The sequence below is a fragment of the Populus alba genome, chromosome 2, assembly GCF_005239225.2.
Source record: "Populus alba chromosome 2, ASM523922v2, whole genome shotgun sequence".
Taxonomy (NCBI): Eukaryota; Viridiplantae; Streptophyta; class Magnoliopsida; order Malpighiales; family Salicaceae; genus Populus; species Populus alba.
The window spans coordinates 11947997-11975803 of NC_133285.1; the positions used below are offsets into that span (position 1 = coordinate 11947997).

General features: G+C 32.6%; 3 protein-coding genes across 4 annotated transcripts; 2 read left to right on the forward strand and 1 right to left on the reverse strand.

Annotated features, from left to right (window-relative positions):
- Positions 1-9150: 9150 nt before the first annotated feature.
- Positions 9151-15633, forward strand: LOC118046878 (ribonucleases P/MRP protein subunit POP1). Of its 2 annotated transcripts, none has more exons than XM_035055962.2 (11): positions 9151-9739; positions 9821-9917; positions 10084-10191; positions 10273-10503; positions 10849-10967; positions 11050-11571; positions 12682-12790; positions 12868-13457; positions 13784-13951; positions 14058-14989; positions 15273-15633. In XM_035055962.2, exons 1-10 carry the CDS (start codon positions 9285-9287, stop codon positions 14254-14256), a joined length of 2598 nt encoding a protein of 865 aa, XP_034911853.1. In that variant the 5' UTR covers positions 9151-9284; the 3' UTR covers positions 14257-14989; positions 15273-15633. The 2 variants fall into 2 exon arrangements, with proteins under 2 accessions (XP_034911853.1, XP_073263670.1); XM_073407569.1 differs by having other exon boundaries at positions 15314-15633.
- A 2895-nt stretch (positions 15634-18528) lies between these two features.
- Positions 18529-20960, reverse strand: LOC118046879 (pentatricopeptide repeat-containing protein At1g02370, mitochondrial). The gene is made up of 2 exons (XM_035055963.2): positions 20537-20960; positions 18529-20146 (listed from the first exon to the last, which is right to left on the reverse strand). Exons 1-2 carry the CDS (start codon positions 20780-20782, stop codon positions 18872-18874), a joined length of 1521 nt encoding a protein of 506 aa, XP_034911854.1. The 5' UTR covers positions 20783-20960; the 3' UTR covers positions 18529-18871.
- Positions 20961-25057: 4097 nt separating this feature from the next.
- Positions 25058-26869, forward strand: LOC118046877 (beta-carotene isomerase D27, chloroplastic). Its single transcript, XM_073407346.1, has 8 exons — positions 25058-25231; positions 25315-25413; positions 25494-25595; positions 25682-25781; positions 25904-25995; positions 26101-26181; positions 26294-26362; positions 26616-26869. Exons 1-8 carry the CDS (start codon positions 25106-25108, stop codon positions 26751-26753), a joined length of 807 nt encoding a protein of 268 aa, XP_073263447.1. The 5' UTR covers positions 25058-25105; the 3' UTR covers positions 26754-26869.
- The last annotated feature ends 938 nt before the right edge of the window (positions 26870-27807 follow it).

The window sequence follows — 27807 nt, forward strand, 5'->3', positions numbered from 1 at the left end:
TTGTTTGCTGGAAAGTAATTTCTTTTTAAAAAGTGAATTCCTGAAAAATAAATTATTTTTCGTTGTTTAATAGTATCATGAAAAGTAAATTAAAAAATATTTTTTAGTGTATAGTTATGTCATGGAAAATAACATATTAATATTTTTTCAAGTTTATTAAAATAATGAAGAACAAATCTTAGAAATTAAAAGGTTGAATGAGAATGAAATTGAAAAAAAAAATCTAATTTCATAAATTATTTCAAATAAAATAAATAACAATCAAAATAATGTAGATCAAATCTAACAGATAAAAAAATTAAAAGATGATGAAATTAAATTAATAATAATTACAATTTCATAAATTATTTCAAATAAAATAAGTAACAATAAAAAAAAATGAGGATCAAATTTGATAGATAAAAAATATCAATTAAAAAATAATAAAAGAAAAGCAAATAATAATTATAAAAATGAGGATTAAAGTTAATATAAAAATCAAATTAAATCAAATTCTAAAAATGAAATTGAAAAAAATATTCAAAATAAAATATATAGCAATCAAAAGTTTGAGAACTAAATTTGTTATAATCAACAAATAATATGATATTTCTAAATTTTTCATAACTTCTGAAAAGTGTTTTCCGTCTAAAATAAAAGGAAAACATTTTCCTGAAAACCAAGCCAAATTTTCCTTTGATTGGAAAGTGGTTTTTGTTGACTAATTTTTCAAATAGCAAACAAACATATGAAAGTTTGGAAAGTAGTTTCCAGGAAACCATTTTCCGCCAAACATACGAGGCCTAACACTACTTGCTCTTTTAAGAGTGTATTTGGCAGTTTTGTATGGTTGTATTTTGAAAAATAAATGATTTTGAAAAATTATTTTTAGTTGTAGCTAGTTAAATAATATATATATATATATATATTAAATTAAAATTATGATTGAAATTATTATTATTATTATTATTAAATCAAAAGCAGTTTAAATTATAGTTATTAATCTCGACCCGAGAGTTAACCTGACCAAAGAATCAAGTCTTAGGTCACACTGGTTGACCCAGGTTAACTCGGGAAAATTAAAAAAAAAAATAAGTTTTAATATCTCATGTGAAAAAAATAAGAAACAATCCATATGAGTGTAGGTTATACAAGTTATAAAGAATAAAGTTTAAAATATTATTTCAAAAAGTTTTTTATTACACATTGAAAAAATATTTGGTTTGTAAATATTACTTTGTTTCTCTTTAGTTTTTAAAGTATCTTGTAGGTTTTGTGCAAGCTAGTAGGCCATTATAAGTGCTGTTATTTTTTGTTGTTTCCATGCATGCTTTTTCATCTTTGTTTTTCTTTAACCTTTTCACGTGGCTTCTGTTATGTGTGTCATTGTCATACCTTTCGTATCAATCCATGACATTTCTATCTTTTTACTCTTTTTTTAATACACACGGGATAATTAATGTAATTTATTCAAGTTTCCATCCCATGCCACCATGCTTTTATCTTTAACTTCAAATCAATTTATTTTAATCCAGATGTTGAAGACATTGCTATTCTTCTTTTTTTATTCTAAAGTTGAAGTTACCCTATAGACAATGTAGAATTTAGATGAAATTATATTGAAATTCATAATTCAATACTCACATGGATTGTTTCCTAGAACTTGTTAATCAGTGCATCCTTTTCCATTAAAACTTACACCTCCCTCATAGTCACATTTCAACAAAATAATAATTAAGCTTCAAATAATAAGAAAACATAAAAAAATCACAAACCATTTTCGATCATAAAATTTATTGATGAAAAAGGTGAATGAATAACCTATTAAGCCAGTAAACAAGTCAAAATTTTGCTAATGTGCATAAGCAATTGATTTTAAGAAACGTTGTTTAATGAGAAATGAAAATACTCATAATATATTGTGCTAATATGCTTGAGTAAATTCCATAATTCATAAAAAAAACCAACAACATTTATTCACACAAATATCCTAATAAATCACATAGACAACATGAAATTCATAATCAATAAGCATTTATTACCTTGCATGGATGATTTAAATGAGATTAAAAGATTAAATATGTTAACTATATAGATAAACCAAATCATCCTTAACATATTAAGCCTCATTAACAACTGGAACCAAAACAAAAGCTTTTAGATAGTAACCTTCCTATCATAAGTTCATATCATAATTTCTAAAACTAGATTAACATAAGATATAAAGGCAACTACAAACAATAGACAGAATTTAAATAACTCCTTACAATAATTCTAGACAACTATAAACAAGACATGATATTTTACTATCATTCTCAATTACATTAATCTTTAATCTTTTACCTCTTTCATGACAAGTAATAGCAATCACATGAAAGTTAACTCGTTAAACCCATGACTTGGACCATGAACTCAATGGGGTTCAATATTTTTTAAAAAGATTTATATTCAACCTTTTTTTAAAAAAAAAAAACTCATGACCCAGACCATAAACTTAATCGGGTTCAATATTTTTGCCCCATTAAATTTATAGCAATTATTAAACAAAAACCACAAACAAAGTGAACAGTGTCGTCCACAGTAAAACATGTAGTGTACACTCATATCATTAACTCAACTGGGTTCAATATTGTTTTCCCTTTAAATTTATAGCAAACATTAAAAACATAAATGAATAGTATAATCCACTGTAAAATATGAGGGGGTGAACATTGTGGCTGTATAGTGTTCACCCCCACATGTTTTAGTTTATTTAGTAATAAATTATTATTATTATAAGGGGAAAATGGGAAAAACATTATGGACTTGCACAATGTTTTTTCCTTTAGCAATTAAATTATTGTGTGTGTGTGTAGCTATTAGATTGATGACCTGCGCTTTGCCATTGGCCAAGTCAATTTCTTTGCAACTAAAAGAAACGATGCCAAATGCTATCATTGTATTCTAAACAATGAAAAAAATTGATGACTTGACATAATAGAAAAAGAACTAAAAATAATTATGATCGTCAAACTCCATGAATCAAACTGTAGAATAATGAGATCGGGAAAAAAAATCAATTAAAAAAAAGTATTAAAAATCAAAACATTAGCAAAACCAAGTGAGGTCATCAAAACTCGCGAGTGGTATAGTGCCAAACCTTAAATATATATATATATATATACACACACACACTTTTTTTTATTATATATATAAAATTGAATTGAAGGGTAAAATAAAAAAAAGGAAAATCAATTCACAAAAGTATCCAAAACATAATAATAATAAAAAAATTTCAATGAACTCAATGATGATGGATGGCATTAAAAAATAACTAAAACGAAGTCAGTCCAACCTTCAAAATTTGTGACACAAATAATGAGGCCATATCACAATGTAAAAGGCAAATAAAAAAAAATAACAACATAAAATTATAAACCAACCAAACTAATTAGGGATAAACATGAAAAAACAATTTTAAAAATATATATTTGAAAAGAAAGAGAACCAAATAAAATCAAATTCACAAAAGAATCTAAAACATAAAAAAAAAAAACAAAGGATATCAATTCTCAACGAACTCAATGATGATGTATGAAATTTTTAAAAATAATTAAAAATGATTGAAGCGAACTCGATCTAACCTTTAAAATTTGTGACATAAATCATGAGGCCGGATCACAACGTAAAAGGCAAAAAAAATAATTAACAATGTAAAATTCTAAACCAACCAAAATAATTAGGGATAAACATGAAAATACAAATTAAAAAAAAAAGGATTTAAAAAATATAGATTTGAAAAGAAAGAGAACCAAATTTGACACAAAAGGAAAAAAAAACCAAATCATAAGGGATGAAATTGAAAAACAATTTCAATTAAGAAAAATGATAAGAACACTTAAAAATAACAATTAAAAGAATGAAAACCATAATTAATATAAAACTAAATATCAAAAGATAAAATTCAAAGACAAATTAATTCAATAAATGATTCAAGGCCAAAAGCATCATAATTAAAAGAATGAGGACCAAATCTAATATAAAAACAAAGTGTAAAGGGATGCAATTGAAAAGGTAATTAACTTAATAAATGATTCAAGACCAAATGCATTGTAACCAAAAGAATGAGGAACTAATTTAACTTAACAAATAAATAACTTTTTTTTTTTGCTTTTTTGCAATGGCCAAGATGTTTTTCTAGGTGCAGAGAGGGAAAAGAGGGAGGAAGGGAAAAATACATTGTCGGCGCCCCTCCGCGCGCGGCCTATGAACACACACTTCACCATTATGACAGGGGTGGTGAGGCGCATTGAATGCCACCTTGAATGGTGGCATTCGACGTTGTTTGGGCGCCGCATATGCCACCTAAAGCATCCGACGGGGCCTACTTGCTAGCACATGCTATGCACCCCTCCAACAACTTTTTGAATTTAAAATTAGTTTATATATTAAAATACCAAATCATCTCTAACCCCACATGAGAATTACAAAAAAAACAATAGCAAAAAACCTAAAATGACCTTGCATCCATAGTAGAGAGAGTTTATTTTTTAGGGACATATAAGTAGTTGACATGCACACAAAAATGAAAAAAAACCCAAAAAGCCCTTGAACCAAAGGGAATTTTTTTAAGGGTTATTTCGTAATTGCATTGTAGAAAAAATATGAAATTACTAATTAACACCCTTTTTTAATGTAATTACTGATAAGCCCTGTGGAAAGAATCTATATATTCCTAAAGCTAACTTTGCCCACAAGGGCAAAATCAGCTTTTTATTGTGGATTTGCACAGTGAAAAGTTGATGCCTTTTAGTTATAGTAAAATATATTTTTATCAATGTTTTATATCATCATATTGCACTTGAAGTATCAATAACTCTTTAACTAGAGCATATTTTATAATAACAAGTCTGATAATATAAGATAGTGACACGACCAAAAGATTGATATCTTCTCCGAAGTGCAGGAGTGTCGAAGTAATAAATAACCCGGCAAGACCAAGGTCAAACCACATGGAGGTTAACTATATAATAATAATAATAATAATAAGTTAAATAGGACTTTGAGATGTAAGATTAATGTGAGGATTCAACAATGATAAAAACAAATATCAAGGTTAGAGGATCCACTAATAATATTAGAAATAAGTATAGTATAAACTCTTTTTATTAATCAACTTGAAACCATACACAAAGAAGGTTCCAATCAGATGATTTATCCTTAATAGTTCATTATAAATTTTTAACATGATCATATTAATTATCTTATTTAAATAACACCATACTTTTAAATATTGTCAGGAATTCATGATGCTAACTTATGTTAACAACAAATCAAGTTCCTTTCATAGCACAAGTGTAGGTTATACTATATGGTTGACTATGAAAGTGCTAAGCATTTGTTGTACCAACTATTATACAACACAAATCTAGATTAACCATTTAACAAGCAAGGTATTAAGAATTAGCAAGATAAAAAAATAAGACATGTTAATAACAAACTTTCTTGGATATAAACATTGAAGTCCATATTGAGTTTATATTATACTTATCCTAACACCAATAGTAAAACCTTTTCACCTTGACATAATGAACTTAACTAAATATAATGAAGAAGATAAACATAAATAAACAACATAAGAATATAAGTATAGTAAAGGAAATGAAAAGCATAAACATAAAATAAAAATAAAAATAAAGATTACAAAATACAAAGAAAGAGAGTGATCTTGATCTGAATAACCAAGATGCCTAAATGCATGACAAATACCTCCTTTTATAGGCTAAAGTTTGAAACTATTGATTTGATAACTAATTATTGAGTGGGTGACCACATCTTGACTTGTTGATAATCCTTATATTCTTGTCTGATCAAAACATCATTGATAACGTCAGAATTTGAATAGACTTAACCATGAAAGTTCTAGGAAATTGTCTCAGCTTTCCAGGAAAAAAAATTGAGGCATTTGGATTTTTAGAACTCGAGATATGGGTTGAACACTGAACAGTGTCAGGGTTGTAGGACAGATTCGGACTTCTCTGTTATTGCTACAATTTGGACTTGAAAACGGCCTTATTAAATCTTGTACTCCACATGAAAGTTTTAGGCCTATGTCTTATCTTTCCATCCATATAAAGCAAACTTAAATCGAAGATCTATAGCTCCATATATGACCCAATAACCAAACAGTGTTTCAGTTTGTACTGAACCAACATCTTTTTTCTAAGTTTGGCCTTCTCTTTATCTTTTAAATTTTAGTAGTTAAACTCATCAATCAATCCTTTGATTCATGTGATAGGCTTGCATTTAAGATGAACATTTATCATAAATTAAAGGTATCTTATAGTATCAGACTTGTTATTATAAAACATGCTTTCGTTAAGGAGTTATTGATACTTCAAGTGCAAAATGATAATATAAAACCTTGATAAAAATACACTTTTAAGTACTAATCAGATAGCTTTAATTTATGGTAAATGTTTATTTTAAATGCAGGCATCCATCACAATTTAAAGAATTGATTGATGTGATTAACTATTGAAAGTAAAAGGACAAAGAAATTAGAAAAGAGATGCTGAGTCAATTCAAATTGAAACACTATTCAATCATTAGGTCATATCTGGAGTTGTAGATCTTAGATTTCAGTTTGGTTTATATGGATAGAAAGTTAAGACATAGGCCTAAAACATTCATGAAGAGTACAAGATCAATTCTGTCGTTTGGAAGTCCAAATCTTAGCATCAAAAGAGAAGTTCGAATCTGTCCTGCAATCCAGATATTGTTCAGTGTTCAACCCATAGATCAAGTTTTAGAAATCCAAATGACCTCATTCTTATTTTGTTGGAAAACTGAGATAATTTTCCAAAATTGTCATAAAGACTATTTGTTCAAATTCTGATGTTAGCAATGATGTTTTTTTGCAGATAAGAAGATAAGGATTGTTACCAAGTCAAGAAATAACCACCCACTCAATAATTAGTCTTCAAATCAATAGTTCTGAATTTTGGCAAATAAAAGAAGGCATTTGCCATGCATTTAGGCATTTTGGTTTTCATATTAAGATCATGTTCTTGCTCTTTTTCTTTGTATTTTTTTAATGCTTAAGTTTTTCTTTTATTAATCTCTTATTTATGCCTTTCATTTCCTTAACTATACTTATATAATCATATTCTCCTCTTGTTTATTTATGTTTCTCTTCATCATTATGTTTAACTAAGTTTATTATGTTAAGGTGAAAAGGTTTCACTAATGGTGTTAGGATATAAACTCAACATGGACTTCAATATTTATATCCAAGAAAGTTTGTTATTAACATATCTTATCTTTTTATCTTATTAATTCTTAATACCTTGCTTGTTAAATGCTTAATCTAGATTTGTGTTGTATAACATTTGGTATAACAAATGTTTGGCACTTTCATAGCCAACTGTATAGTATAACCTACACTTATGCTATGAAAGGAACTTGATTTGTTGTTAATATAAGTTAGTATCATGAATTCCTAACAATATTTAAAAATTTGGTGTTACTTAAATAAGATAATTAATATGATAATGTTAAAATTTTATAATGAGCTATTAATGACAAATCATCCGATTGGAACCTCCTTTGTGTGTGGTTTTCAGTTGAGTAATAAAAAAAGGTTTATATTATACTTATTTTTAATACTATTAGTGGATCATCTAACATTGACATTTTTTTTTATCATTGTTTAATCTTCACATTAATTCTACATCTCAAAGTCTTCTTTAACTCACCACCACCACCACCACCATTATTATTTATAATATATATAGTTAACCTCCTTGTGGTTTGATTTCGGTCTTGTCAGGTTATTTATTACTTCGACACTCCTACACTTAGGGGAAAACACTAACTCTTTAATCGTGTCAGCACTTCATAGCAGGTCAATATCAATTTTTTTAAATGTAATTTTTTTTAAGAGTATACAGAATATTTTAAGCGTATTGGGTTTAACAGCCATGCAATATCCAAAAGCCTTGGGTTTGGCGGCAATGCCAGACCCAAACCACTTGGGTTTGACGAGCATGCTAGAACCAAGTCTGATTAGGTGATAATTAAAATGTTGAGACTTGTAATTTTTTTCTTATAAAAAAAATATTTAAACTATCATTGAAGTATTCTAAACATAAATCCAAGTTTAGAAATTATTTATAAACAACAAATCATCACAAAAATGTAATTTAACATTTTATATCTAAAAGTTCAAATCATATCTTCCTATTGAAATAATTTATTTTTTATGTTTATGAATTTGTTATTCCTTTAATAGAAATTCAATCTTCTCCGTTCTTTTCTCTCCTCTTTTTTTCTTTTTTTTTTTAATTATATTTTTTTAACTTAATGCCTGGGTATGGCATGATCCAACTGTCTAAGCCTGACAACTATGCCAGATCCACGCGACTTGAGTCTGAGCTAGTAATAATTAAAATGTTGAGACATATAAATAAAAAAATATTTAAACTATCCTTGAAGTTTTCTAAAAAGAAATCAATGTTCATAAATTATTTATAAATAACAAATCATCACAAAAATCTAATTTAACATTTTAAATTTAAAAATTCAAATCATATCTTCCTATTGAAATAAATTATTTTTTATGTTTATGAATTTGTTATTCCTTTAATAGAAATTCTATCTTCTTTATTTTTTTTTCTTTTTTAACTATATTTTTTTGAACTCAATGCATGGGTCTGACATGACTCAAGTACCTAGCCTGACAACCATGTTAGACTTAAGTGACTTGGGTCTAAGTAGGTGATAATTAAAAAATATTGAGACTTACTTGTTTTTTTTTTTTTTTTAAATTTTGTATAAAAAAACATTTAAACTATCCTTAACATAAATCCAAGTTTAGAAATTATTTATAAACAATAAATCAACACAAAAATCTAATTTAATGTTTTATATCTAAAAATTTAAATAATATCTTTTGATTGAAATAATTTATTTTTTATGTTTATGAATTTGTTATTCCTTCAATAAAAATTCTATTTTCTCTCTTTTTTTATTTTTTTTAATCAGACTTAATGTAAAAAAACATTAATTTAATGAATGGTTCTTGTGATTTTTTATTGATGACAACATTATTTTATATGTTTGTTTTAATAATACAAGATTATATGTGTTTAGTTTTATTATATATATTTTCATCCATAATGTATACGTTTTGTCCAGGTGCCGCGCGTTCTAACACCACCAGTGGTTAACCCAACCCTAGAGACCACAGCTAGCCAAACTATAATCAATACAAAGCTTACAGTAGCAGGCAGAGAGATAGGTTATTTGTTGGGAATCAGGCTGCAATGGCTGGTGATGGAAGCAAAAAATCTAAAGTATCAACAGCTCCACCTAGAAAAATCAATGTTCAAAAATTTGCAGAAACCCGGGCATCTGAACTGGAGAGTCTTCACTCAATCGTATCAAACCGGCTAAACAACAATTACCGGTCTCAAAGAAACAAGAGAAGAAGAACCACTGCTTATGAAAATCAAGCTGCGAAAAAGAGACATCGAAAGAGACGTAATTTAGGCCTCCTCGGTAAAGCCAATGATGACCTGTCTTCGGCTTCAGAAAATAAAGAGCCAAGGAAAGTCCCTCGCCGAGTTCGCAGGAGAATTGAGCTGAAAAAGAATCCAGAATCTGGTTTTGCTACTTCCGGCGATGGCACCAGGAGATTGAGAACTCACGTCTGGCATGCCAAACGTTTTACAATGACTAAGCTTTGGGGATTTCACCTTCCTCTTGGTTTGCATGGCAGGTAATTAGGAAGTAAGGCTAACTTATTCTGATTATTTTGGGAATTAGTTTATAATTAATGATGTAATTTTGTGTGGTGCAGAGGGAGGGGATCCAGGGCTCTATTGAAGTGGTACAGAGACGGAGCGGTTGTGCATGATGCAAGCTACCATACTGCTGTCCAGTTGGAGGGTCCAGAGGCAGGCATTCACTTTTCTGTCAAGTTAGCAAAATACTTTTTATTTATTTGCCATATTACATGTTAGAGAATAAGCATTGTCTATATCAAGCTTTGTGGCGCATTTTTTATTCCTCCATTGTTGAATTCATAATCTAAATAGAGATGATACGTTGTGTGATCTCCAGGAGTCATTAATTTCAATTCTAAATATGGTACTAGTGCCTTCTCTATCAGCTCAATCTCGCGATATTGCCAAGTCTATTCTTACTGGTGTTATCTATGGCACTGCTATGGTAGGTTAGCCCATCGCAAACCATTGTGAAGCAAGGATAGCTTAAGTATTTGGATATATAAACACTTTGATTTTTTCTCAGCTGCATCATGCTGGAGCACCTGTTTCTCAGCCGATAGCTCCTGTGAACTATATGTGGCGACCTTCTTGTCTTCGCAATAGAGAAAATGGCAATAACGAACATAGTTCTGGTGTATGTAATGAAACTCAAATTTCTGATGCTTGTTCTTCCCATCGTCAACTTTGGGTGTGGATACATGCTTCAGCTTTTAGCGAGGGATATGATGCTCTGAAATTTGCTTGTCAGAAACAGGTACATGGTCTATCTTCTGTTCTCATGAGGAAATTGCGTGTTTTAGTGACTTTCTGGCCAGTCCTATTATATATCTATCTGGTGGCTTGACCACCTTGCCTCAAAACCAAGGTTTTTAGGAACCCTTTTTCCTTTGAGCTCACTGATTTTTGGTAAAAATTGTGTCTGTTTGTCTGTTTTTTATTTATTTTATATATTAAACTGGAATACCATGTTTCTTTGGGAGGGAGCTTATCATTCTAAATATTTAGTGGATGAGGAATATAAGGTTCTGCTAAAAAAAGGCTTTGTTAATGTGCTATTAATATGCTAACTTCTTAACTTCATGTTTTTTTTTTTCTTCAGATGAATGAGAGTGGCATTTTGATCAATTGTTTGTCACTCGAAGGCCAGCTTGCAAAGTTAGAAGTAATGGGATCAAAGGCATCTGAACTTTTACAAAAGACATTGCATCCTTTTTCTTGGTGAGCAACTCAAAAGTACAATTAGATTATTTTGAATCAAGATAAAAAGTAAAAAATGGCTAAAGGTGCTTATCATGTGCAGTAATTCAGATAATTCTTGGCAATTGAGGAACTGCTCTGTTTTAGAAGTTGATGGTGACTCTGAGTTGAAGAAATCTATATTTCAAAGCGAGAACATTTCTCCTTGTTCAGTTTTATCTCTTGCTGTCAAGGATCCTCGTTCTCTGCCCGTAAAAATTGTTGACATTCCCAAGCCAACCCCTACTAGTGTACTCAATAATGTTCCAGAAGATGAAGCAAAAGAGCATGATTCCTTAACTGTAAATTTTGGAAATGGTGAAAAACATCCTCACTCATGGCTTTCAGAACCTGAAAAGAGTAGCAGTGTCCCTGACAATAGGAGTTTGTGGGATGCAAGCAGCAGAGTAACTCCCCCAGTGGAAGAAAATGTTCTTTGCTGGGAAAGGCATCATTTGCGTTTGGATTTTATCTGCCTTGATGGTTGTAAATCAAGGACACCAAATACTTCATCTAAGGTGCAGGGTTCAACATCTTGCCCTATTCTGCTTCTTACAAACAGTAATGGAATGGACTCACTGATGCGGTAATTCCACTTTCCAGGTTCATTCTTCCATTTGGCATAGCTCCAATTATGTTAATTTCTGCAGTTTATGCCTTGAAACCTAGGTTGGACATATTCATGTACCACTTTTTTACCTTGGTATTTTTTCCCAAATATGGATACCTTCTAAGTGGTATCTTGTGAGCTAAGTATCGCTGTAGATGTAACCTGCAAGTAAGAATCAAATTGCATGATCAGGACCTGCCTTTACTGTCACAATGTTTCCTTTTCTTTCAGTAAACAAATTTTTTCTCATCCTGCACAAGAGTAGGAGGAAACACTTCGTCCAATTCCTTCATATGTGAAACCGTGAACATGAGTTCACTTGTTTTTAAGAATAAAGCAGAATGAAGAAATGCTTAAGATGATGAGAAGTATTTGGTGGTAGTTGTCTTTCTAAATTGTTATTCTGATGTTATTGTTGTGCCGCAGTAGTCATGAATTATGGAATTAAATCCCCCCCCCCCCAAATGGAGTCCCAACCTGTCCCTTATTTTTCCTTGCTCCTTTTTTCCATCTTGGTTATATTTTGGGACAATTTTAAATCCCTAAAGCTGTGCACTGAAAAAATCCCATGCATACATAGAGAAAATCGCCCTTGATATTGCCTTTAATTATAACAGATTCCATCGAGTCTGCTTGGCTGACCCTATTCAGTGAGTTTGTTCATGTATTTTATCATCAATTAACACTTTGAACCTATAGGAGCTTATTCCTATCCCTGCCCAACTCTTTGCCCGCTGAACCAAAGTAGTTCAAGTTTTATCTTGTTTATGCCTTCATGGGCCAAATCAGAATCACTTTCGACAAGAGAGGTTGAAATGAATTGCAAAATTTTTACATAGGATTAAATTGTGAAGTGGTTTATGATAGCTTAATTACACCATTCAGATAAAGCAATTTGAAACTTGCCCTCTTCATTAAAAAAAAATTATTCTCTACTCTGCCATTAATTACATTTGAATATATAAGATTTACTTGCTCGTTGCCTTTTTACCTTTGCCATCTCTAAATGTAAGCTGTCATGGCCTTTTTATGTGAATGGGCTATAAGACCTTATTAGAACCTGATAAGCACTTCCTTTTCTTTCAGATGGTCTGTTATACTTCCCTTAAGCTGGGTTAGGGTCTTCTGGATTCCTTTCGTCTCCAAAGGAGCACATGCAATAGGTCTGAGAGAAAAGCGATGGATTGCTTGTGAAGTATGCATAGTTGACAACTGTACAGTTTTCCATACAATGTTGCGAAACAATGCATGCTAATTTTCTAGCCTTTGCAGGTTGGGCTGCCACAATTTCCTTCTGATTTTCCTGATTGTAATGCACACTTATCTTTTATGGTGAACGAAAGTGCTGCCCTTGACCACAAAGTGGAACGACTACCTCCTTCTGTAAGACCTCTGAAAGTTCCCATGCCTTTCCCATGGAATAGTGTTCATCTTGCTCTCGATAAAGGATCTGCTATCGTTCAAGATCCTCAAATTTCTGGTCAAAAAGATAACATTGATGACAATTCATTATTGAGCTCAGAAGATGGGGATTGTGCAAAAACAGCAGCCACTGGTCATTGTAATTCATTTGATGGATTTGTAGGACGGACATCCAGTATACTGATTGATTTCTTGAGTGAAATCCATGCCAGTCATTTGCTTTTGTTTCCTCACATTCCAAATAAGAAGACAAGGCTTTCAGAGCTTATGAAGGATGAAAGCATCCTCAGTAAAGGTCAATGCAGTGCCCACCAAATCACTTCTAACCGTAGATTATGTTTCATTAGAGTTCTTCTACATGCATACAAGGAAGGTTTTTTTGAAGAAGGGGCGGTTGTTTGCGCTCCTGGTCCAAGTGATTTATCTAAGTGGATTTCTAGGTATTCTAACAAAACTTTTCTCATCTTTTCTCTTTTCTCACTGATGATAACTGCTTTACTCTCTTTGACATCAACAATTTCATTATCATTCTTTGAGCTTTGTACTCACAAATGGTGGATTTATAATTGGAAAAGATATTATAAAGATATTTGTGAAGCTTCAAGAATATTTATTAGTATCTATGTTGAACCAATGGAGCAAGTTGACTCCAGTATGGTTTATGAAGGATATAATTCTTGAGAAATAACACGAGTCCTTGTTTGGCATTTCTTAAGGTCCATAACACTTGTGAGCTAATATCATCCACTTCTTTTGTATGCTGCAGATCAGAAATTAATGACGGTGGACTTCAAATTTCCCAGTCATCTGTGGGTTCATATTTCAAAGAGCAACCATCTAGTAAGTGGGAACTCTTGATACCGCAGGACCATGTGGTAAGAGAATCTCATAGATGGCCTATCGGTTTTGTCACTGCTGGATTTGTTCGAGGGAGGTTAGTATGATAAGCTCTTGTGCAGCACATCTATTGACATTTCTCTTCCGATAAAATGTGCAGTTTTGTCTGTGGTGGTTAACTCAGATTTGTACCCTGCTTGCAGCAAGAAGCTAGTGGCTGAGGCTTTTTGTGAGGCAGTTTTACTAGCTCAGCTTAGGGAGGAGCAGTGGAGGGGGATGCCGGTGAAGCAAAGGAGGAAGGAAATATATGTCCTAGTTAGGAACCTGAGATCTTCTGCATATAGACTCGCCCTTGCCACTGTAGTCCTGGAACAAGAAGAAGAAGATGTGGTTTTCTTGTGAGATGGTGCCGCCGGTGGGTTTTTCATATCCATAAAGATGCATAAATCTTGCTCTCTAGCTTAACTATAGGTAGCAGAGAGAATTTTACTGGAGTAACATACTGGTCATCACGGTGTTGTTTTCATCAATAGATGTCCACTGCCCGACGGTGAACTACTGATTCCAGTTCAGTTTCTGCAATGCAATTAAACCTCTCCTGTTTGGTAGAAGGTTTGCTAAAATTCATTTTTTTTTAAAAAATAATTTTGTTTTTTTTTGTATTTTGAATTGTTATGATGAATTAATATTAAAAATAAAAAAAATATTATTTTACTATATTTCTGAACGAAAAACATTTCAAAAAACTATCACAATCACACCCTTTTTATAATCCCGTGTATCCAGCTTAAACCAAGTAGCAAACATGAATGTATATGTTCAAATAGCCTGGCAAACTTCCAAAAGTTACCATGCATGATACTGCAACATCTTGCAGCTTCATAGCAAGAAATCCGTGAGGTCACTTTAGAGTTCGAGTGAGAGCCACAAGACCAAGCTCGAAAGTCACGCACCACAGGTCAACATTGCGGGCTCATGTACAATTAATTAAACCAGACCCATCTCCTAGTTTGGCCCAATCAGAGCCTCTCTTGCTTTGCGTGGTGGCTCAAATAAATACCGAGACTTCGAAACAAAACTTCAAAATCAAATCGAGCATCCTTTAGAAATCAGAGAGAATTCACCTCTCAAACAGGTACCGCCTCTCTCTCTCTCTCTATGTATGTATGTATGTCTATATATTCAATTTTTTTATTAAATTATTTTCATAATGGTTTCAATATTTTATTTGAAAATAAAATAAAATAAAATAAAAATAAAATAGTATGAATCTCTTTAGATCTTAATTACTGTTGACCAATCCATGATGAAAAAAAGAAGAAAATTGTTTCAATTTTAAAATCCAAGTTAAATATCTGCCTTTTTTTCTTTCTTTTTGTTATAAGGAAAGTAGTTATCTGTAGTCTGCTTATTTTCAGTAAATTTATACAAAACCAACCTGTGGCGATTTGGAGTATAGGGAGTTGAAGATGGGAAGGATCAAACCTCAAGATCTCTTACAACAGAGCAAAAAGAAGAAAGCGCCGGGTCGAATGAGCGTCACTGCTATTGTTTCATACTGCCTCATTCTTCTCTTGACTTTATTTTTCTTGTATTCTACCTATAAACACTGGTCGCTAAGGTCTGTCAAGTCCTCAGATTGATTCTTAATCCTTTGTGTTGTAATAAATTATGCTTAATTTTATAGTTTGGATGCGCCAAACTAGCTGGATCTGGATCTGTATTTTTTAAAATATTTCTCATTGTGGAAATGCAAGTTTATTGTGTGTTGATTGTCAACTTGGATTATGCATCTCTCTCTCTCTAGCTGTTATTATACTCGGTGTGTTTTGCTAATTGAGGGATTTCTCAGGTGGTAAATGCCTGTATCTATTTGTATGGAAATGAAGGTATTTGAGGCTTGTGTTGAGGTCAAGTGTGCAGACTGAAAATGTTGAATCGGGTTTTGGGGTACATTTTGTAGAGAACCTTTTGTTTTGATGGTTACCATGGTCTATTTTTTTTTATTCCCCTATACTACCAATTTTTCTATTGAAGTTTGAAATATATAGGGATTAGGGACCATTCTTGTGGCATGCTACTGTAATGGTGTTGGTCTGAGCCTTGAGAGCAGCCACCTCATGTAAAAGATGTGGAAGGTTTGTTTCTTAGTCTTACCTCAAAGAACCTTACTTCGGGGTGGGATCATAATTGGATAATGGCCTTTAAATCCCAGATTTTTGACTGGTATTTACAACAGAATCATTTGTAAATTGCTGTAAAAACGATGATGCAAGATTGGCTGACTTTGCATGTTGATGCATGCGTTTCAGAATTTTTATCCAAGAGCTTGATTTTAACCTGCCAGACTCTAATTTTGCCTGGTTTTGTCTGCTGTAGGGTGGTCATGCTTTTGTTGATTCAAAGAAATATGATCTCCCTGGATATGCAGTGTCTTTCTGTATGCTGAGCGATTTTAACTTTTCTACTTTGTTTTGTCGAAAGGTTTTGCAAAGCTTATTCTTAAATAGTCCAGTATAGCCTTTACTTTGGAATAAAAAATACACTGGAATTTTCTTCATAGCATTAGATGACGATATGTAGTGCCCTGTAATGAACTCCTTGCCTAAAATGAATGAACCATGCCCGCTGGGTGTACATACATTAGACATTTATATTCTCTAGAAGAACTGCACCTAAAGAGCCATTTTTTTAAGAATGCTCAACATAACTTTTTTGTCATTTGGCTAGTTGGAATCGTTAGTTAGGTCAGATTTCATTCTTCCTAGCTCTGAGTTAACATGCTTCTCACTGAGTTATATTGGTAAACTGGATAACTCTGGCTGTTTTTTTTGAAAGACCGGTAAAAAACCTAGATTGATAGGTGCCTGGTTCTTATTTGGAGATTCAGCGTTGTTTTTCATGGCATTGTCAATGAGTTTCAGCTTAGTTACGACCACTGTTCCTGATGGTGATGATGGTGCTACTCATTGTTATAATAGCACTCCACTCTGTAGTGCCTTTTAACTTGTAATGGCACCATTGAGCGAGTGCTGTTGTCAAATATGGAGAGGCAATATTCTAGTTTTTAGATTCATGAATAGCTCTTCTTATAGTCGATGTCATCAATGCTCCTGAAATTTGCCTTTTGTTTAAAGTAGGAACCCTTCTCACATTTGAACATGACAATATAATATTTTGTCACTGTATTTTCAAAAGTTCCACTTTACACTCTACTATTTATATAGTTGATAATACTTTACAAGTGAGGTGTGAGCGAACTTAATCAATGAAAAATTTCAAAAATATCATTATAATTGATTTAATATCCGAAGTACTTTCATAATTTATGCATCTTCTTTTTTTTTCTAACAAAAAATGAATTAAGGTAGCAATATTTGAATTTGGAATTTCAATCTTGGATCTATATTGCCGTATGAAAGAGAGAGTTTCAATATATTTTTTCTATTAATCAGAAATTGTTTAGACGAGAGAGAAGGGATGATTGTTTTAAAGAGAGAAAAGAGAAGACAGGAGATGTTTAGGGAGAGAAAAGAGATGAAGAGAGAGAGGAGAAAGGGAGAGGAGAAAGAAGCAAAAGAAGAAGAAAGGGGAAAAAGAAAAAGGAAGAAGACAAAAGAAGAAGAAGAAGAAGTCAGACATATTTTAAACTTTTCATCAAAATCTGAATTTGATATTGGCTCCGTAAGTAAAATGTAATTTTTAAACAGATGGAGGCAAAGTATTATCGTGCTCAAATGTCTAGAGTATCAGAGTATCTGGAGTATTTTAAAGTAGTTTTTTCTTTAAAACATTATACGGAGAGACCTATTTGTAAAGTTTGAAAGCTTACAAGGTTCTTTATTGGATCTATGCGTAAGGTTTCATCAATAGGCATCTTAGCTGAGGCACTTACATTTGATACGTGGTTACTAGCTAGAATTTTATTTTCTTTCGTTTTTCTTCGTTCTTCAACAGTATGTTTCCCGGAACTTTTGAGGTGGTAAGTGTATTTTGTTATTCTTTGATCAGTTTGAAACATGAGGCATTCATGTTTGGAGCTTCTAAGACAAAGCATGATGACCGAGGATCTGAACTTTTAATTACAACTGCACCAATCCCAGATCCCAGTGAAAAGCTTATGGTTCTGGACGGCTAATAACGGGAGAAGATGTTGTTCAGGTAACGGACGTCAACATCCTTTTGGTTGTCATGACTTGTCGTTTTGGGAATTTATATCAGCATCTTCTTTTTTTCACCAAACAAGCATTATACTACCAGGAAACTTTACTAAGTTGTAGTGACCAATATTTTGAAGATACTACTGTGGGGGGCTAACTGCTCCTGTAGAGCCTAGAAACAGATGGATTATCTGTTGGATGATTTTTTGAAAACTTGCTTTGTTACTGATTCATGCAAGACCTTCAGCTGTAAGAGTTTTATTTCTGGTCAATGTTGATTGTAGTTTTTAATGTTTGCCAGGAAATCGAAGAGAACATACCTAAAAGCTGTTGTGCTAATCCGAAGCTTTTCCATGCTGCCTTGGTCCTCTGTTCCGGATTGTGTTTTACCAGTCAAACTTGCCACAGGGACAGTGGTGCATTAGAGGGCACAACCATGATATGGAGACCTGCTGAGAATCAAGCTGTTTAAATTTGAGTGTATAGTGAGCCAATTCTGTTCTGGTGATTCTGGTGATTTTATTTCTCAGGCTGGATGGTACAAATTTTACGATGAATAAAGGATGGGACAATCGAAGACACTTATTTTGCCGTATTGAACCCATCTTATTGATAACATGATAGGTATTGTTTGAAAACTCCACGCTGTTAAATTCAAAATCAATTGGGTTTTGTTCCTGCAATAAGATTGGGAGTCATTTGAAATGCCTAACACATGGATACCTTTAATATCAATTACATTATCTCTCGGAGGTTTCAAATTGTTAGTCACGGGAAGCATGTATAAAATCTGATTCAATGTTACATAAATGGCTAAATTCTAGCCATTTCTTAATTCTGGCTTCTCTGAACTAAGCCTATTTAGGGGAGACCCTTTCAAGCAAGTTCTCGAGCTCAGGGTTTATTTCAATATTATCTTCTTCCAACCTCTGCCGCATCTCTGGAGCCAATCTGCCAGCAGCTATGTAAGTCTTTAGCAGCAAAATGTAAGCATTCGAGTTCAGACGATTAAGCTGCTTCCATATCTTGCATAGTCTCTCAGCACCATCAACATCTTTCTCATCTTCAAAATAATTCAGAAAAGCACTTACTGTTTTCTGATCTGGTTGCCATTCAATCTCCTTGGCTTCGGAAAACGCCGCTATGATGTGCTCCAGAGCCAAATCCGGTTGACGGTTCTTCAAGAAGAAAACCATGAACATCTCTCGGGCCTTAAAGAATAGTCCTTTGGTCCTCTTAAGAGCTTCATCAAATATTGATGCTGCTTCTTCATGCATATCATGCTCTAGGCAGGCTCTTATAGCGACATTTGCCAACCTCATATCATAACTGTGGCAACTGGACTCCCACTCCTTGAAACACTTCAGGAGACCCTCGACATCTTTTAATTTAGCAAGAGCCTGGAGCACGTTAAGATAACTAATATTGGTTGTTGTGTGGAAGCTTGACTTCAGTGAATTCCACACCCGATGGACCTCGCTTAGATTAGAAGTGCCAGCATAAAGGGAAATCAGAAAATGATAAGCTTCACGGTCACCATCATGTCTGCGTTTTTTCTGAAAATCACAATCACTTCCACATTCTATCTGCTCCTCTAATTTTCCAAGAGCTGATTCCGCTTTGTCAAAAAGCCCAGCCTTGACATAGATTGTAGCGAGGTTACTGTATGTAGTCCAAGAAAAGTTCTCTTTGCCATCCATTTTCATCTCATCTAGAACTCTCTGTACTCCCTCAAAATCGTTCAAACATCCATAGCTCTGCATCCAGATATTATAAGTGAAGGTGCCAGGAGATACGCCCCTCTGCTTCATCTCCTGTACTATGTCGAGCACCTTCTCAGGTTGGCCCAATCTCATATGCAGGGTCATGAGATTGCTAAAAGGCATAGAAGTTGAAAGAAGCTTCATTTTGTCCATTTTTTCAAAAAGAGTCTGTGCCTTTTCAGACATAAGTTCCTTGCAGTAACAGTTCAGAAGTGTTGAATAAGTAACATGATTTTGCACAGATGGTGGGAGGTTGTCAAAATAATTCTCGGCTGCAGCAATCCCTTTGGTTTTTGCTGTAAGATCTAGGTAAACTGCATAATCAACATGGGAAAAGTTCATTTTCCTCTTCTGCATCCACTCCATTACCTACAAGACAAAATCAAAAGTCATCGCAAACAACTCAAACAATAGAGGAAACAAAGAAAGAAAACACATAGCTTAGAAACTAGAGCACAACGATTAACCAAAAAGACAATACCCAAAGCACCAATTTTGCTCAGTTTGAGGAGTACAAAAGGACAGAAAAATCGACACACGACTTGAAAGCACACACTTAATGTTTTCCAAATCTTAATTACAAGTAACAAGTCATCATGACTGCCCAACCAAAGCACTTGAATAGTATTAATATTGGGATCTCTAGGAACAAAATATCCATGCATTCATAGCCACAGACTATAGCCACATTCATTACCGGATTTAAGGGTAGGACCCGTGGTGTGAAAAATTCAAGAAATTTGAGAGAGACGGGCGGACCTCAATGGCATGGTCGAACCTGCCGAACTTGCGGAGCTTTTTTATGCAAGTAGTGAGATTGATTTTGCTTGTTTTCCCACCCTCCAATATGAACTCATTTAACGTCTTTGACACGCTCCCTCCACTTGCCCCCAGTTCCGATAACCTCCTGTACATCCTCTTCACTGGCACCGCCTCTGCCGCCGCGCAAAGATGCCGCACCGCCCGTGAACCCGTCCAGATTACACGACTTGGACTCTTCGCCATGCACTTAACTCAAATTCAGTGTTAATTAAAGCTCTCTCTCTCTCTCTCTGGAGAAAGGGGTTTTGGTAGGGCTTTACTTATTATTTTTGTTTTCCATTTTTTTGCTTTCCGACACAAAAAATATATAATCGATTTACTTTTGGTCCCTAATCGATAGCACTTCTGTCAAATTTAACCTAGTGGTTCAGATAATTGCAATTGGATCCTTTCAATTTTTATAGATTGTTCCTCCATCCGACTCTGTATAGTTCCGTTACGAATGGCTTTGGTAGTATCGAATACGCCACATTCATAATTTTATTGCTCGGGAGTTCATTTTAACAATCAATCAAATCATTTAAGACTTGTTTACACAAGTCTTTCAATCTCTTTCTATTTTGCTTGGATCTTTGACATTGAGCAAAACAAAGTTGAGAAAAAGAAGAAGCCAAAGAAGAAAAGAAAGGGGCTAGGAATATGATACTATTAAATGAGGATATAAGACAAACAAATTAAGTGGATTATCTAGCAGATACTTTTATGAATCAATCTAACAAGTTTAGGTTCAAGAAAAGATCTAATTACGTTAGACTAGGTTAACACTTTAAAGCTGCGATAATAGAATATTTATTTGTTAAATCGGGCTCAAGTCTTTTTAAGTGATTCTATGGTCAATAACTTTTTTTATTAATCGAACTGTTGGATGTAATCAGGTATTTGGACTAGATGCCAGTATTTGGGCAAATTGTTTTGTTTTCTCATGTCTTTTAGGATTCTATGCTTTAATTTGGATTTTTTTTTTGTTTATTTTCTTTATGTTTTTGGATTCCTAGTGGTTTCCTAGTAAATTTAAGATTTTCTTACTTATTTAAAGGTCTTGTAAACTTCTTGATGAAGTAACCACTATTTACTTAATTTTTAGACAATATAATTACAAATTTATAATTCACATCTACAACTCTTTTTGCTTATTAAAATATTTTGTGTTTTCTATATTATTGTTTCATTAGCTTCCACTTACATTAGGGAGAAGGAGGAGTTTTGCACTACACAACTTTTCTTTAATTCATCATAAAATTAACCATAATTTTAAGAAAATCACATATAAATAATAAACCCTAAACAATTAACTATTTGGCCAAAGGCCTACTTAAACTAAATTGAGGCCTAAAATAAAATAATATCAATTATAATAATAAAAATCAACTAAAATTTCAAATAATATGAAATAAAAAGCATAAGCTAAAGTCTAATATCTCAATAATTTAGGTTACCCTCCATAGTCTATGATTATATGTGTGCATGAATCGTATCTCGGGTTTGGTATGATGGTATCCCTATCAACTTTCCTAGGATTGGAAGAACTCAACCTCGTTGAGAGTAGGTCAATGAGGTTTCAATAATGCTCCAAAAAATCAAGACTAAGTTATGGCGATGTCTCTATAATAACCCTAATAGCTCTAACTCAATTCAACCAACTTGTGAGTTAGAATTCACTGAATTTCATCATCCCTGGTAGAAACAAATTGTACATCAGAAATAACATCAATATATCCTTTTTCTGCAAATGATAAAGTTAATGGTGTAAGATATTCAAAAAGATCAATGATAAGATGTTGCAATTTATATATAATTAAGTCCTTTATATTAAAAGTAAAGCCAATACCAAAGTTTAGTGGTAAATTAATACCATAATTATCTGAATCAACCATTTCTAACACTTTATAAAATTTACAATAATTCATTAATTATTAATTTAAACTTACTTAATTATTAAATTTCAATTTAAATGTTTTAACAATATTTTCTTGTAATTTTTGACTGGTTTTAAAAGGACACCGCTTAAGTCTAATTTGTATCATGAAATAATCTCAAATATTAAATGCGTCATTATACTTAAGTAAATCAACTTCTTTAAATTTATATTGTTTGTTATTTGCTTGAATTCATTTTATAATCTCAACATGAAAATCATGAACTTTACATGCAAAAAAACTTAGCTAACTCATACATTCTAGTATTGGAAGACATGGGAAAAAAACCTATAAGCATCCCAGGTATGTGACTATGAACATCATACTAGGAGTGTGGAATGAAACAAAGACTTTTTGAATCCTAGGTGGATATATATTGGACATAACCTTTATCTTTATCATTATTATCATGAATAAGGGGTAAGAATTCAAGGAGCTCAACAAATCGCTTGAATCCTGGGTGGATATATATTAGACATAACCTAGTATATCGAAATCATCTTTATCATTCTTATCATGAATAAAGGGTAAGAATTCAAGGAGCTCAACAAACCACTCAAGATTTATAACATGTTGGATGTCAAATATATAGATAATGCATTAATAAGCTTAGAAGGTTGCTCAAAATCTATGACATGTTGGATGCCAAGTATATGGGGTAAGAAATCAAGGAGGTTAGATGGATGATTATCTTGAAAGTTTTTAAACATCGTATATACCTCTTCAAACAATTCTATTAGAGTCTCCTAAAACTTCTTTTACAATTAAAAAAGACTCAATAGACTTTTTATTAATATGTTTTTCAAACTCTTTTGGATTTATTATTTTAACCATACTTACCTTCTCATGTGATTCCCTTTAAGAGTGTATTGAGATTTCCTTTAGAACTAAACCAGACATAATAGGTTATTTTTTAACCTCATTCTCAAACTCATTTAAACTTATTATGTTAAATCTTTATTCTTTTATATTCTCCTTTTCTCTTGTTTTTATTGCTAGGTCTTGGTGGTAATCCAATAAGCTAGATCTTTTTACCTTTAAATGTGAAAGAGCATGATTTGACTGACCATAAAAGGTGACATCAATATCATATATCCATGCCCTACCCAAAATAACATGTCTTATATTCATTGAAATAACATCATACTAAATGTCATCGTGATTGTCTAGAAATTTGATAAGGAAAAGGCATATCTAAGATTGCTATAAAAGTGTTATCAACGCATGACACACTATAGGATTTAATATGGAGAACGAGTTTTAGTCATAAGCGAGCCATAATACTAGAAGATATTGCATTGATACAACTCTTATTATCAATAATTTTCTTGCAACTTTTATCCCATACTTGATATAGATGTGAAAGATAATAGTCATTTTTTAATGTTTAGTTCCCTCATTTTGTGTCAAGGTATATCTAATTATACCCAAACTAATTGTCATAAAATTTACAGTGTTTTGTTCATGATTGGTTCAAAAGATATCACTCAATGTCGAATCCATGACAATTGTAAACTTAAGGTTGGATAATAGAAAACTATTCACAAATCCATGCAATACTAACGTAAAGATGCAATGAGATCACTTTAATTTTTATAAGTGGAATAAAATGTGAAGGTAGAAGTAATTCTATTTTTTTGGATTAAACAAGACTAGAATACATTAAAAGAACTATAAAAATTTAATGCTAAACTTTTAAATGCAAATGATTAATCAAATAAAGTAACAATATTCCATAATTTTCAATAAGATCCATAATTAATACAAATTACTAATGACTAAATTTGAATGGAAAAAATATAAGATTGTAATATATATATTACAATTTTATATTTTTAATATTTATATTTAGATTAATACCCCTTCTCTCTTTTATTTTCTTAGAGAGCCTCTTTTAAATGATGATTATTTTTTGGTTATGCATTTTAATTTTTGAAGAGGTTTTTTTAATTTATCTATAATTTATAAAATCTTTTGTATAGATAAACTATATTTTTTAAAATAAAAAATATTTATTTTCAGATAATATTTCTAATATATATAGTCTTCCATGATATTTTTTTTACTTATTTTATTAAATCATTTTAACATGTTTGTCTATTTTTATTATTGTCTATTAAATAACAAAACTATTGCAATAAACAAAATTTAGCAAATATAATAATGTAAATGTCCCATTATACGAGATTAAATATCTTGATGTATATTCGTCTCTTGATTTTTTTGAGTTTTATTTTTAGATATCGTTAATGATTTATTTATTTATTTAATAGCCCATATAATTCTTGATTTATTTAATTATATATATATTTATAATTTTTTGATTTATATTTAAATTTTTTAAATTATAAAAATAGTTAAAATATGTAAATATATATTTTTTTTAATAAAAAAATATCTGACTCAAGAGAAAGACAAATCAGGATAAATTGATTAGTGTTTTTTCTATCACTGAACAACCCCAACGCTTCTAGTTTTTGACTTGTAAAATAAAAAACGCGCCGTTTTTGTCTTAAAGTTTGCGATTTTTTTTTTTCTAGTTTGTGATATGTCGAGGTAGAGGTTAAAAAAATTAAGAAAGAAAAGAAGGATGCAGGCAGTGGCTCTTCTTCGTCCTCCGTACATCCCATCATTTCCTTCACGCCCTCACTTCTACTGTCTTCCAAAACGCACAAATCTTCCTGCCTCATGCTCCTCTCACAGGACAGAGTCTCCGGTTCGCTCCTTGCAATTTTGTTTTTTTAAATATCAATTTCAGTTTGATAATTAATTACAACGGGCGGTCTGACGTGACTGCAGGTAAAAGCAGAAGATAGTACTATTCCAAGGTCGGAGGAGTACAGGTATCAATTCTATGATGACTGGTTTCTCGCTCTCTTTCGTAACAAAATGGTGAAGGTCAGCTTTATTTCAACCTGTAGATTATAATAAATTAATTGTTAGTAGATGTTAATTATTTTCTTCAAGGGATTTAACAGGAAGTTGGATGGGATTCAGAGAAAGCAGGATATGATGGATTGATTGAAGTAGCCAGTCGTCTCATGTTGAGGAGGACCCCTTCTGATACTACAGATGCAGCTGTTTGTTTTCTTCTTCTTCTTCTTCTTTTATTATTTATCACTCATTTTTCTTAACGGACAGACTAAGTAAATATTGGGTAGGGCAGGTTAGAATACTGAAGTCCTTGTTTCCTCCATTTTTACTCCATCTGTATAAATCGCTGGTATCACCTATAGGAGGAGGAAAACTAGCTGCTATGATGGTTGGTGAGTTGGGAGTTACTTTCCATTTCTGCTTTTCATGTATCTTGTTTCCTTTTTCCTTCTGATGCTTGCTGAATGGATTGTTAATTCAAAGTTATAACCGTCTTGATGTTTAATTTCTGAAGCAAGAGTGACTGTAATCACTTGTCAGTGGCTCATGGGCGTATGCAAGGTTAATTCTGTTGATCTTCCTGATGGATCCTCGTGGGAGAGTGGGGTAAGTCTCCCAATTTCCCAGTCTAACTAGAGTATGTGTGCTCAAGTGAAGCTGAAATTCAGCTATGAATATAGGCAATCCTGATCCCGCTATTGGTTCCTGCAGGTTTTTGTAGAAAGATGCAAGTATTTAGAAGAAAGCAAATGTGTAGGGATTTGTGTCAACACTTGCAAGCTTCCAACTCAGGTATATGTTCTACACTGTTAAATTTCTGGCAGTTTTAAAGCATTTTCACAGTATCTATTCTGCGAACATTTCTTACTTCTTTGCTTCTACTTCCTGTGATTTGGTTCTTCAGACCTTTTTCAAGGATTACATGGGGATTCCTTTACTGATGGAACCAAATTTCAACGATTATAGCTGCCAGGTATCATAGAAACTGACTCCTTTAAGCACTCGTCAATTTCTGGTTTTAGATGTAGATAGGCAGAACATCAAGATAGGCAACAGGGAATCACCTTTTCCATCAGAATTCTGTAATCGAATTCGACAAAGAATTTAACAATGCTCCACTTGCAATAGTTCCTGTATGCTTCCCAACAACTTCTAAATGGTGTTTGGTTATTTACTTGCAAATATGATTTTCCACAACCAGTTATCTTGTGATTCTAATGTTACAGTTCAAATTTGGGGTCCTTCCTCCGCTACCTGAAGATGACGGCACTCTCAAGGAACCTTGCCTGGAGGCATGCCCAATTGCAAGCAAAAGAAGGGGAGCTGCTTCAGACATGGTCATAGTGCGATGTCCAAAGGCATAGTTTGCTCACTGTCATATAATTAAGATTTCATCACTGACATTTCTTAACTTGCATATCATTATGAAATGTATCTATGATCTATCTATCTACAGTCAAGAGATATATCAGCTTTTCCATGCCTACAATCTAATAAACCATAGTCAACACGATGCACTCTCTGCGCGTCTACCAACACGCAGAGAGAGAGATCGGAGAAATTGCAGATGGAAAAGGAGATGTGAATGCCTAACACTGGAATGTGTGGAAGCCCATCTTCACTCCCCTGATACACTATAAAATTGGCAACTAGTAGGTCACGATTACACAGGCCACAGAGAGATTATTTTCATTGCAAGTCAACTGCATAAAAGGATTCATCCATAACAAAAAGGCTACACATGACAGAAGCATGATCCTCCACTCCTGCCTGCTAACTAAGGTTCCTAATTTGCTGTTGTGTGTGCCAACGACAGTCTCCACATGGAGGCCAGCCGAAGAGAATTACAGCATGTTTCATCTCAACTCAATACGATAATTGTATATGTATATATATATAAAACCCCGCTGTGAAGCAAGACTCGGTGCACTGTAGAGTGCTGCAATTCATTGATGATTTTGCCCTCCACATTTGTAAAGAAAGGGCTGAGTTTTGGAGGATAAAATGATCTTTTCACGGAGTTATTGTTTGAGGGGTGAATTGATCTCTTCATATTCTTATTGAGCAATTAAATTGCTACTCTGCCCTTTTAAAAAAATATAACCTCCGGGGCAAGGAGCATTTATGGTTTTTCAATATTTTTTTAATATACTTGCAATTTTTTGAACAATGTAATTATTTAAATATCCTTACAATTTTGTTTTTCTTTTGCTTGAGTCCAGGGTGTTTTTGTCATTTTTCTTTGGCTTTTTTGTAATTGCCAATTAGAGATAGGAGTAATTGGATCTCTTCATATATAATAAATATATTTAAAAACAAAAAGTTGTTAGCGCGTGCACTGCACAAACTAACAAGAAGGAGCTCATGCTTTTTAAACGGTGCGTGCTTCTACTACAATCAAACACCACCTTTCACAAT